This window comes from Plectropomus leopardus, chromosome 16, assembly GCF_026936395.1.
Source record: "Plectropomus leopardus strain MGB_pleo_1.0 chromosome 16, ASM2693639v1, whole genome shotgun sequence".
Taxonomy (NCBI): Eukaryota; Metazoa; Chordata; class Actinopteri; order Perciformes; family Serranidae; genus Plectropomus; species Plectropomus leopardus.
In genome coordinates this window covers 6,484,060-6,497,516 of record NC_142191.1, presented here as the reverse complement: position 1 = coordinate 6,497,516, position 13,457 = coordinate 6,484,060, and the positions used below count along the sequence as shown (strand labels likewise).

At 41.2% G+C, this 13,457-nt stretch overlaps 1 protein-coding gene across 2 annotated transcripts in view; it reads left to right on the top strand.

Moving 5' to 3' along the window:
* LOC121955372 (MAM domain-containing glycosylphosphatidylinositol anchor protein 2) overlaps window positions 1–13,457 on the top strand; it is a 252,880-nt gene that overhangs the window by 223,324 nt on the left and 16,099 nt on the right. For both annotated transcript variants that reach the window (XM_088089304.1, XM_088089303.1), the window contains exons 13-15: window positions 2,280–2,300; window positions 7,067–7,222; window positions 11,622–11,783. In XM_088089304.1, coding sequence (XP_087945430.1) covers window positions 2,280–2,300; window positions 7,067–7,222; window positions 11,622–11,783 — 339 coding nt within the window. The remainder of the gene's footprint in view (window positions 1–2,279; window positions 2,301–7,066; window positions 7,223–11,621; window positions 11,784–13,457) is intronic.

Here is a 13,457-nt window from a genome sequence, read left to right as displayed (position 1 = left end):
GAGCAGACACATTCATCTGGACTAAGGCACCATGAGTCAGCCTGGGGAGGCTGCAGGTAAAAAAAAAAACTGACAAGGAAACATATTTTCATAACCACAGTCTTGGAAGAAGGAAGAGGGCAGCAGGAAGGGTTGGGGGAGGAGGGCGAGCGACGAGTGCTGCAGGAAACGGGAGAGGGAAAGAACCGGCGAGTGGGGGGGGGCTGAAAGAAAAGAGTTTTGTCAGAAAACTCAGCATCCGTTTCACCGGCCCGAGGCTGTAAGTTGTCATTTAAAACATTTTCTCTGCAACAGCCGGGATGATTTCCTCCCTCTCTGCAGAGACTTTTATTGCAGCGGTGCCACTCTGTGCAGCTAGAGTCAGTTTTTGGATGCAGGTATTTTCACAATCAGTAATAAGATTATTAAAGCTTTTATACGATGAGGTCGTACAGCCTGTTCTTTGTGCTCTGGTGGCGAGGCTCCAGCTGCAGTGTTGCAGTTCACTGAATGTTTTATATGATTCAATTGGAAATGCGATGGTTTGTTCTTTCTCTCTTTTCCTGCCTCTCTCGCTGTGTCTTTGTGCAAGTGAACACACATTTCCATGAACGCTGCAGCAATAAACAGAAATCACTACTCGAGGTTTCTGCTTTTTAAAAGAACGATTCCACCATCCCAGCGGTACTTCCCCGCTCCTCAGTACATGTTTTCCTTTGTAGGAATGATTTGTTATTACTCACTTTAATTGGTTGGATTAAAATCAATCCCCTCCTCCCAACGAACGGCGAGCTTTCATAAATCAGACAGTGACGTAGTTTTGTGGTAAAGCTGATGTATGGCATCTATTCAGATGGTCAGCAATCGATCAGGAAAATGCCCATGAATCTTCTTGACAGGTTAAATGGTATTTACTCTGCAAAAAGTGAAGTGCCGACTAACTGGCTCGTTGCAACTCCGTGTGATACCCTTGACCTTTCTGTGTTTGCCGCGGCGGTAGCCTCTTAAATTATCAATGAGGGAAGCATTGAACCGCGCTGAGGTGGACAGAATGCGAAATGCGTGCGTTTCAATGGACTCAAGTCATCAGATCTGAAAGTTCCAGTAATGGCGGTGCTGAAAACACGGGAAGAATCAAGGATGTTACAGGAAAGCGATTAGCAGGAACACTTGTGATTATTACTCATTTTATTTTTATGATTTATTGGCGTCTAAATGGAAGTGTAAAATAGGCTTAGTGCTCTAAATGGAAGTCACCTTGAACAAGAACATCAGCGATGCCGGTAAATGGCAATAATGATAAGCAGTTGCGCTATAAGCTTATTAATGTGGTCAGGCCGGTCTTCCTAATCCCTCTGTCTTTTACATTTGATAACAGGCGGCGAACGACTGCTGTCACCTTTTCCACTTTAAATCCCAGACATTTCTCTCTTTCTGTCTGCTCAATAATAATTGCATTGTGCATGCATGTGTTGCTTCCTGTTTAGCGACGTGTTTATTCATGCACTGTAAAAGCAATAGCTGAAGATGGAGCGTACACACTCTAATATGCTTCCAGTGTTTTAATATCACAGGACAATATTCCCAGGCTTCCCATGGGCCTCTTTCATTTAGCTTTATGACAGACGAACACTGAGCAAAGTGCGCCAGCTCGAAGTTTTATACAAGTAGAGCAGAGATACTCCTCCTGTTTTGATTGAAGGCCACCATTGGAAAATGACATTTCGGATTTCAGGGCATTTTTACAATTTTAGGATGTTTCGAGGATTTTTAAGACATTTCCAGGATTTCAGAACATTTGTAGAATTTTAGGACATTAGGGACTTAACTAGGACTTCTGTCGGGGGGGGGGATCCTCCACTCACTCTTCATTTGATAAACAAGCTCTGTTTTGATGCTGTTTTATGCACTCTGGCACTTCATGTATGCTAAAAGTACAAAAACAGTTCCCAGTGTGAATCACTTTATTTTTATTGTGTATTTGAAAACGGTTTGGGTGGGGGGGGGGCAGATTTGGCTCACGGGCTGTAAGTGAAATATCACAGATGTAGACTTTTATTAGCTCTGTGCCTAAACAGCAAATGACAGCAGGACAAAAGGTTAATAGCAGCAGCTACTGTGTGCATGCTTGTATTGTGTATAACCTGATGTAGACAGCACATTTTATCAGGCAAAGGTTTTTGTAAAGTGCGACAGTTTGAGTGCTGTGCTCTCATTTCCTTTTAAGAAGTGTTTCACGTATTGACAGACGGCTAACATATTCTGTACTAATGACTGTCCCTGGCCTTTCTCTTTCACAGCTCCCATCAACCCTCACCTGAGTAAGTAATGTGCACCTCACTTAGCATGCCTCGACAGAGAGCGAGCTCCTTCTGTCTGCACAGCACCGTCTGTGAGATCAGTGGGGAGACTCAAAGTAACTGCACGTCCCGTAGAGATCTGGCTCTCAACATGTCGCACTGCACTGGAAGATCCGTCTAAGTATTCTTAAGTAGCATTAAATGAAGTATGACAAATAAGCTTTCCTTTCAACTCTGGGTTAACCTGCATCAGGCAGTTTGACATGTTGGGAGCTTTAAAGAGATAGTTTGGATATTTTGAAGCGGTTGAGGGTACTTATCCATAGTCAGTGTATTACAAACAGTAGATGTCAGTCAGCACGCCTCAAGTTTGGAGAAGCAGGCTGGAATCGGACACGTAAGCAGTCTACTGCTGTGGACTGGGTCAACAACAAAACAGATTTTAGCCATCTAAATAAAGTCCCATAAAAAAAAAAATCAATATCAGTTTAAGTGGGTGCCATATTGGGAGTATTTTTCCCACTTTACTCTGACGTTAGACAGACGGTTTCGGCGGGGGAGCTGTTATCCAGTTGCACATTTATGTTCTTGTCAAAGCCACCAGACTCCATTGAAAAAGGCAGTAATTCTAGCTGACTGACCACAGGAGCTGCTGTCTTACCGCTGCTTCGAGCAGTTAGTTTGTTGTGTTATTGTGTGACTTACATGATTTTAAATCAACCTTTTTAAATGCTAAAGTCACACGATAACACCAACAAAATAACTGTTTGAGTTAGAAGCAGACCAGCAGCTTCTGTGTTCAGCCAGCTATAATTACTGTTTTTCTCAATGGAGTCTGGCATTGAAGAGAGTGACGTAACGGCTTCATTTTCCTGTTAGAAATCACTGTCTAATAGCAAAGTAAAGCAGTGAAAATATTTAAAATATTGTGCACACTTAAGCTAAAATAGATTTTTCTTTTTTTAGGTGGCTAAAATACTTCTAAACTGTTTAGCTTCCGTGTCGGATTCTAGTCTGTTTGTCCAAACTGGGGGCGTGAAAACTGGCATCAACCGTATGTAAAATCCTGTCTACACTATAACAGTAATGTGCAGGTTTTACCCTTGAAATTAATGCTAGAATTATGGCAACTACACATAATTCAGCAGAAATCTACACTGTAACAAACTGCTGTAAAAATAAATCAAAATGTGTTGTTTGTTGTAGTTTTGTGTAATACAGTAAAACACTGTAAATCTTGATGCTCTTTGGAACCAATATTACACTGTAAACCTCAAATTCTACTGCAAAATGATGTTGAAGTAATTTACGGTATTGACATTGTAAAATAATGGTAGGAAATAATCCATGCAGCCTCAGTACAAAAAATCTAAACTATCCCTTTAAATCTCTACAGGACATTGTGAATTAAGGATGGAGTGTATTTGCATGTGCTTTTGTGTGTGCGTTTGTGCATGTGTGTGTGTGTGTGCGTGAGCACATTTGCACGCTCTGTGCTTTGCGAGCATTACTTATGCATGCATCTGTGCCGTATGTTTACAGTCTTTAATGCTTAGTCCCATTTATGACACATTTCATTGTGAAAACTTTACAAATTCACATTATTCACGCCTTGAGAATCCACACTTAATCATTGTTTGCTGTGCTGCAGTGTGCTGCTGTGAATTGAGGCTTATTTATTTATATAGATATATATTTTTTGGTGGGTGTTCACACAAACATTGCCAACATAATAACAAACATCCTAATCACCAACATCATTATCCAAATCCCTGAAGGAAACTATCTTACCTGCACGCCTCCTCTTCCTCCCTCCTCCCTTCCTCTGCCTCTCCTCCAAATCCTCCTATCTCTCCCGGGCGCACAAGGCGAAAGCGTTTAGTTTAGCTCACAGAGGATGGGGGCGTTAGTGTCTAGCCCCCGGAGCTAGACCTCCATTTAAATCTGCATGCCTATGAGGAGAAGAGTCAAGAATGCCCGCAACCCAGCCCCTTCCTCCTCTCTCCCACTCCACCACTTGTTTCTCTCCTGCTCTCACTTTCTATCTGTTTCTCTGCCTCGCAGCATCACTGCCCTCTTCCTTCCTTTGGTCCATCCTCCCACGCTCTACCTCAGTCTATGTTACCTCCATTACCTGAGTAAAAGCTGCCGTTTCTGCTCCTCTCAAGGTCACCACTCCAAACTGCTCCCAGCTACGTTTTAATAAATCAATGAATATTTATCAGAACACACGTCTGCATCCTGAATCCAAATGCTCCTTTTTACTATCTCTTTGAGGACACAGCTCAGCAGCAGCGTGTCCTCTGGTTAGCTTTTTCTTTGTTTGTTACGTGGATTAAAATTGAGGTTTTGACACAGCTGATACCGCCGTTACCCCTTCATTAAACTGACTGAGTTAGTTCCTCACACGTGTGATTTCTCACCATTCGTTAGTACATTCACTGTTAGACGCACTCCTACATGTGACCTATCATGACCCACGCAGGAGAATTACTTTTGTTTTTTTCTTGAAGGGTGAACTTTAGGTTCAACTCCCTCGCTGCACACTCCACTAGTTTAAAAATTGCAGTCAAAGGGGCGTGGAGTGCAGCGGAAAGGGCAGGGTGAGGAGGAAGGCAGGGAGAGAACCAAATCTGCACCTGCACCTCGACTACAGAGAGTGATGAAGAGTGATAGAGATGGAGGGAGGCGGTGTCATTTTTAAAAACTGATTACACAGTCCTGCTAGTGAGACACTACAAAACCTCCAAGGACAGTTATTTTTACTTCAAAAAAAGAGTTAATCAAAATGATAAGCAGGTTCAACAGATTAACTTTTTATTAAAGTTATACTTCTTCTGCAGCCCGTTGTAATTCCCAGGTCGTCAAATTCTGACGTTTTGTCATGCCCCTCAGTGTGTGACACTGACCCAGAAGGCCCTTTGCAGCACATTGTACCTGGAATGAAATGTGCTATATAAAGTTTTGCTTGCTTTGAAAATGTATTGTGTGTTTGATCCATCACGGGAGCAACTGACTCAAAGAAGAAGAACAGCGGCTGTAAATGTCCACATATTTGGAAATCAATGAGATTCAGTAGCTCCTTATGCTCTGAGCAAAGGATGAGATCAGCTGCCATGTAACAGAGACCGTAAATGATTTTTATTGCCATGTTTTGTCATTGTTATTGGTTATAAAGCGCTGCTGCATATGGTATATGTCACACGAGAGGCTGTTATGTTAAACATTACGTCTGTTTTCATTATGCCAGCATGCTGTCTAAAATCGCACACTGGAGTGGTTCTCTGTAAAAATGAAGCACAAAAAAGAGATATCTCCGTGTAAAAAAGTGCTAATGAGACCCGCCAGGTTTTCAAATGACTCCAATGTAAACAAATGCGCAGCAACACTTGATGGTCAGAGCAGCTGCTGTAGAATAAAGAGTGAGAAAGTCTGCGTAGGTCAGCAAGGAGGGGAGGTTGATAGGTCAAACGAACAGACTTTCAGCCAGGAGAGCGCAGTTAGTGTGAAAGTCAGTGCTGCTGTAATGAAAAAATATATATTAAACTACTTGAACTTTGTCCAATACGTTCTCACTAAATGCCAAAAGTAATAGACAGAGAAGTCAGAGTCAGTTCCTCTGCACACTGTCTCTAAACACTGTGTGTTTTCAAAAAGTAGGAACTGGGGTCATAGCCCTGAAAAAACAGGAACCTGCAGTGTAAGTGAGATGCCTTTCATAAACAAACTTCAGGAACCAACCAGATAAACATTTGTGACAGATCTGTGAAAGCCGCCTTCTTTACATCCTCACCACCACCAATTTTAAACCGTCAAGAGCATGTTGAACAAAAATACCGTTCAGGGCCTGAGAAGTTGGTACTCAGGTTGATCCAAAAAGTGGCAGATTTTTCTTAACCAAAAGTATCCAAATTAAAATTGCAGAATGTCATCTGTTAGACTTATATTATCATAGTATTGGATTATTACTATTGAAGTATGTCATCAGTAGCCTATTTTATGTAGCTGAAAGACCAGGGAAAGAGCCAGATATTGTAAACACTGGGGGACCAGTTTAGAGCTAGGGGCGTCCAGGGGTATGGTTACATGGGGAGATTTTATTCCTAATTTATGGCAGCTTTATGTTCTATTTTCATGGCTCAAAAAAACCCAAAAAATATCACTTGGAAAAAATCAAGCAGCAAAAAACTGCAGTTCCTCTAATGGGCACTAGGGGCTGGCTTCTAAAGTGAGTCAGTCCCCATAAACCCCCATGCTAAAATGCCTAACTCTATAACAGAAACAAACACTTTTACAGCTGAATACGACAAACTGTTTCAGAGTCTATAGTTAAAATATACATACATGACAACTGTACAGGGGTTACATTTTTATATAACTCACCCATTTACATTTTATTCAGACTTTACAGTTGTGCATAATTAGGGGCGTGGCTGATGCACACACACACACACACACACACACACACACACACACACACACTGCCATTGGGTTTTTTTCAGGGTTTTTTTTTTCAGCTTTGTCTCTCTCCAGAGACTCTCTGACGTCTCCACTACAGTCAGCGGGAGGTCACATCTTAATTTAGAAACTCTGTTCATCAGATCATATGGTGTAATTAGGAATTTGCCGTTATGTAAGGTATATCCCCCAGAGACACATGCACATTCATAAATCTCATAAATACACAGTAGGTGTCACACTGCACATAAAGCGTATCTTCTAGGCAGTGTATAACTTCCCGCTCTTTTATAACGACGTGAATGTGGTTCTGCTCCGTCGCTCACCAGGAGAGTTCCACTGCAGCTTCGAGGAGGAGCCCATCTGCATGTTCACCCAGGACAAGAATGATGATTTCGACTGGACGCGGCACAGCGCTGCTACACGCGATACCAAGTACACACCAAACACCGGACCCAGCGGTGACCGCAGTGGTTCCAAACAGGGTAGGTACTTCTGAAATACTAACCATGACCCACTGTGAATCTCTCGCGTTCCTCCCAAAACTGGTTGTCCAATCAGCTGTCGTGAAAGAAATACTCGGTATCGAAAGAGTATGACGGTTAACTTTCAAAAAATAACACCAGAGAGCAAGATCAAATGTTTAACCCTTTGAAACCTGGATCGACATCACTTTTAATGCATTCAGGTGGCCTCACAAGCACCTTTGAACACTGAGCAAATTAGTTTGATTTCTTGGGGGGAAAAAGGCAAAGAACAACTTGACAAGAGATTGTGTGCACATTGCAAGAAATTAGTGGAATTAGAAAAACTGTCCAGAGAACTCTATAATTATAATTAGCATAATTATATATTTTAAATTATTTCACAGAATTACTGGTAATTTTTTTTGTACTTTTTCCTTTTACTAGTTTACAAGCATTTCTTCTTGAGTTCCTCTTGCCTTCTTCCTATGTTTTTTTTAAAGAAATAAAGCTCATTTTCCCAGGTTTCAGAGGGTTAAACATTGTATTTATCTGCTCCAACATTAAAGGTGACCCATTATGCTTTTCCTTATTTTCTTCATATATAATGTTAGAGTGTTGTCACTGATTCACAAACAAAGTTATGAATATGTTGGACAGACAATGTAAAAAAAACTTACTTTTTTACTTTGTAAAAGAAAAGTCTGTTCTCAGTGTGTGTGCTGTGAAGGCCCTCAAGTTTCCACACCACACTGTAAACTGCAGAGATTTAAGGTGAGCACAGAGGAACTTTCCCCCCATCAGCAAATGTAAAAACAAACTCTGCACGTACATTATTGTGCACAGTGAAGCTCAAACACTGAATTGAAGTAACAATAAAACAAAGTTTTATTACTGGAGAGGAGAAAAGAATTCAATCTGTCAAGACAAGTTGTCAAAATCGAAAATAAATCCATAAAATAAGTTAAAAATAGGTCCATCCATTCAATTCTGCTTCAAAAGTAAGCCGATTCTTTTGTTAGATCAGTCTTTTTTTGACGTTGCAGCCGTCACTATGAGCGTGTCAGAACCATCGGCAGCATCAGAGAGAATTGTGAAACTCCAGTTTATTAAGACAGCGTGTATAAGTGAATTAAACTCACCACTCAATGACAAATTTGGACATATTTGCAACTAATCTGTCATAGTGTGAATGATTAATATCAGAAACAGATGGAGGGTCTGTCTCATTTAGCAAGTATCTGGTCGGGAGGGGCAGTGAAGTTTTTTTCTGCTGATGGACAGAAGGTGGATACTCAGTTTTCATCCTCCGCAAAAACAAATCTGATTTCTTAGGAGGACTGGTAGCTTAAGCCTCAACCTTTTAGCTCGAAATCATGTATTTAGTCATTAAGAACGAGTTAAAGGGGGACTACAATCATTTTAAAAATTCTGCATGTTATTTCTATTGTCTAAGAAAGTCCAAAAATATTACTAAACATGAAAAACCCTCTCCCAAATCTTAGGACTGGAGTGTTCAAACTCAAATTTGTGATTCCTCGCAGGGAACAACTGAAAAAAGACGCTGAGAAAACAAACTATGTGGAGCTAAGAGTGTTCGCTAATATCGTATCATATGCACAATGTCACAGTGATTGGCACTTTGTCTTTACAGCAGTCAAATCATGTGTAATAATCTGCAGTTGAATAGAAAACCTAAGTAATGAGTCCTAAAAAACCTTGAAAAGGTCTTTGTTCAATACAAGCTGAAGAGACTGTCTTGTTTTTTTTTTCTACAACATAAAATATGTCAGTGAATACCAAAAAGTGGCTTAATGACACTAGAGAACGACACCACGCCAAACCGTGCCGAACGTGGCTTTACAGCCTCGTAGTGGCGGCAACACAACCATAGTGTAGTTTGTGTAAGCCCTAGCAATAGCTTTTTACATCTGACAGTTACATTTACACTTCAAAAATCTTGTTCATTTGTCAAAATTATCTTGCTCAACAAAACGTTTGTCTTCCACAGAGCTTATTTTCTGCAGTGATCCAATGGAAAAATCCCATAGGCGTTTTTTTCACAAGGGAATCACATCAATGCTAACTTACAGGTTGGCCTACAGAACAACATCATCCCTGGGGCACTTTATCAGAAACTCTGAATTGCTAAGCTCCCCACAATACTAAACAAGAACATGTGTGGTTAGTATACAGAGAGATACATGTATAAAAAACATTCACTAACCATTGACCAAGTTGAATTTCTCAGATGGGGATTTATTTATATAGCGGAAAAAATTATATTGATGCACTATACACAAATAGAAAAAAAACCCCGTTTGATGTACGTGTAGGCGATTATGTTTGCCAGCTGTCATTGTAACTGGAAACATTGCACCTGCTCACTGGATTGGAAAAACGCTGGTTGAATGCACACATTTAAATGGACACCACTCTGTTATTTCTTACGTAATCCATGCATGAATACGTGAATCCCCACAGAGCAGCGGCACACAGTGTCATTATCATGTTACTGCTAAAATGCGTGGCAAAATATACAATTAGCAGCATTACCTTTACACAGTACATGCAAGCACTTCGCTCAAAGTTTCACTTTTTTTGATGTGCTGAATAAAGTTGGAAAGATTTAAGTGTTCCAAACTGCATAATAGATGATTTTAGCTGTACTCATTGTGTCATCAGTGGCTTGATGCAGCATAGTTTAACAATGAGCAGCCTTGATCATTTATTTTCAAGCTTATCTTGTAGCTGACAATCTGTGGCTGTTTCCATGGGTACCTAAACTAGAGAAATCTGCTTAGAATCTAGTGTTCAATATGTTGGTTACATGTGCAGGTATTCAATATTTAAGAACCTAATGAATAAAGAACTTAAATAATTGGATTTGCAGGAAACCGTCTGAGGATTTTATATGAATCCGCTGATGGAAGATATCCGTGGTGGATCATAAGTGCCTATTATGGTGCTGTGGCACCAGCAGCAGCTGAAGCAGTAAATAATGCATTGGCTTTAATCACCTAATGGTTTCAAAATGTCCAGCATTTCATTACCGGCCCCATTCCTCTTTGCGTGTAATTATCTGATATGAGATTCAACAGAGGGAGATATTCCATTTGATTTTGGCTGGAGGGGCGTGGAGCCGCTCACTAGTGTCCTTCCCTGCGCCTGCAGCAGGACAGAGACTGGCTTCACATCATGCGGCTCAGACACAATCAGAGCGCCGCTCGTCACCGCTGCTGTCCACCACTGTCAGAGCGAGGGAGCATAAATGTAACCCCATTGTTATCGTCTCAAATTGCCCCAGGTTATTGCTATTAGTAAAAGGAGAACTGTCCTTCATAGGAAGCCTTGCTCTCTTATCTCTGATATGGAAGGTTTCATTTCCATCATGCTATCACAGACTGGCTGAAAAAGCAGCTGAGCATGACCACAGATGCCTTTTTTCCCCAGTGCGGACGGTGACAAATAATTTGCTGGTGTATCAGTAGGCAGTCAGAAAGTAGTGGGAACAATGCATGGCAAAAACTCTCATATTTTTCAAAGGGGACTTCCACTGTTTGTGCAGTTTCCCAGTGAGACACAATGACTTTGTCCGATGTCCCGAGGATATGTTTTCAGAAAGTATTTGCTATATACTATACTATAACATACTGTACGGTTGTTCTATAGGTAGCAATAACAGATCTGGAAATGTGGCAGTGGGGCAGTAAACATGATTCACCAACAGTCACACACGTTACACAGATGTGTAAACAGCTGTGCAAAGTTTTAACATGCACTAATGGATTGTGACCAACTCAGGGGATGTTCACTTTCTGTGGTGCCGCCGGACATTTTTCAAACAGGCGGACACTGACAGTGTTGCGGTGGCACACCAAAACCAAGAACCGTAACTGAATTCATTTATAACCTTTATTTTGGGTTGTACAGATTTAAGGACTGTAAATCATTTAAAGATGTTCCAACAAATGACATTACATTCAGCAAGAGTTAAAAGGGTTAAAGACAGAAATGTTGGCCTCCTGACACAGTTGTGTCAGGTTGGCCGTGGTCCTCCTTGGCATCTTGGATGTCCAGTGGTCCCCTTTGTTTTTACCTCCAAATGAAGTAGTTTGGATAATCTGGGTAAAGTTTCGGCTTGTTTACAACTCGCGTAATCACCTGACCGCTCCTTTTTCCTGACTTGGCGAGTACGGTGAAATAAAACTGATACAGACTGACAAAACTTCAAAATATGTGGAATTAAACCAAAATTACCCTTTAATTGTATTGCATCCTGATTATTTACACTGCAGTTTATTATATTTAACATTTTGCACTCAAGATATTTCGTCTACTATTAAATCTTGCTTGCAGTAGCCTCCTGTATGTTAACGTATGTCTTATGTGTGTGTTTTATGTGTCCCTTTGTTTTAAGGTTTCTACATGTATATTGAGACGTCAAGACCACGAAAGGAAGGGGACCAGGCACGGCTTGTGAGTCCTTTTTTCAACGTGGCTCCTAAAAACCCTTACGGCATCACCAACCCACCTGCCTACTGCTTCGGCTTCTTCTACCACATGTATGGAAAACACATAGGTAAGAAACACACCTCACAGTGTCTCCAGTCCGTCTCACAAACATCTGTGTTGCTGTTGGACTTTTAATGTGCCATGTATCTGCTGCTGAAGAGATCATCTTAATTTACATTCACTGCTCAGTGGTTCATGGAAGCCAATGAAGAAAAAGGGATAATTACACTCATTCTTTAAGAGAATCTGTCACTTTTCTGTGCTTTTGGTTGCTTAAGCAGCAAAAGCGACTTCAAGTGGGACTCAGATTGCTTCGGTAATTTACTGCTAAATGAAGGAGATGCTCTCTTATCTGTGTGTGGAACAAAATAACAGTCAATGAGGAAACAAAACAACAAATTTTATTTACCGAAATTCCTCACCAAGCACCTGTGGGACATCACGCTGGCTTTGAAACATAAATTGAGTGATGAGATTCTTGAAATTGCTGTCCGCCACCTACGTGTTTCGTCAAGAAATGGTTGTTTTTGAGGCAGGAAACGTTCACTGAGGAAAAAAAGGGGGAACGGCAGCACTTTTTCCTGTAAGCAACAGAATTTCAGTCATTTCCAGAGGGTTTATCCCCATGGCAGGTTGTAGCGGGGAGTTTTGTGCTTTCATGCTAAAAATTTTTGTAAGTGCAGCTGTCAGATGTTTTCAAGCAAAAGATATCTTGTTTTTGCAACAACCCCCTTCAAAGGTGAGTGTACAAATATTGGGCATTAGCTCTTCCATTCCTCTCTGAATGTAGATAACAACCTTGTACGGCCCATTTGAAGATGGCAGAGCGGCTGGAGGAGCCATCTGTGACTTACGTGTGACTCTCAGGCTTCCTTCACCGGGGACCCAATCAGCCGACCGCGAGCACTCCTGCTCTGAGCGCACGCCGTTTGTGTGTTTGTGCATTTGGGGGTGGTGAGAAAGATTGGATCTCTTGCAGAAAAACAGCAGGCTCATACATTGTTGAAGGCATCTATTGGTGATTTCTCCGCCTCGGCCTCACCCCGTATCATTAGCGACTGCGCAGGTTCATGAGGCAGGTGAGGGGCACCGCAGGGTAGCCGGCGGGGTCGTTTTGGTATCATGGGAGCTTGATGCTGTTAAGGCATGAGAGCACTTTGTTAGATGGCAAGCTGCGCTCAAAACACAAAATGCAGTCACAATAATAGCAAAAAAGTCATTCTAAATTTAAGGTTTCTCAAATGTGTTTGGCCCGTCACTTGAAGATCAGAGAGGAAGCTACAAATGTATCACATAAGATTTTTGAAATAACCAAAACCTCTTTCTTGTATAAAATATTTAATTGTGCTACATAAATCCTCTATGACCCTGGCAACATTTCAGATGTCCCAAAGGCTTCGAAACTGGTCTTTTTTGGTGTGTTGAGCCTTCGATCTCCTGGTATTAATAGACCCACTTGAATGCCTCTCAAACCAAAGCAGCTCCCACACTGGCCTCTACGATTGTAATCATCCATGATAGCTCCTGTGTTGGTGTTTTTGGAAGCGAGTCATCAAAAGTCCAGCACCTGTTTTAGTTTGGTACATTGTGTTTGTTCATTGCTGTTGAATCATATTTTGAACTGAATATCACTTGTTAAAGGAATACTTCACAGACAAAATGATAATTTGTACATCAATTTATCCCCCATGTTACATGGCATTAGTGAAGATGTTTTTCTTGCATGCCTCCACGGTGAACG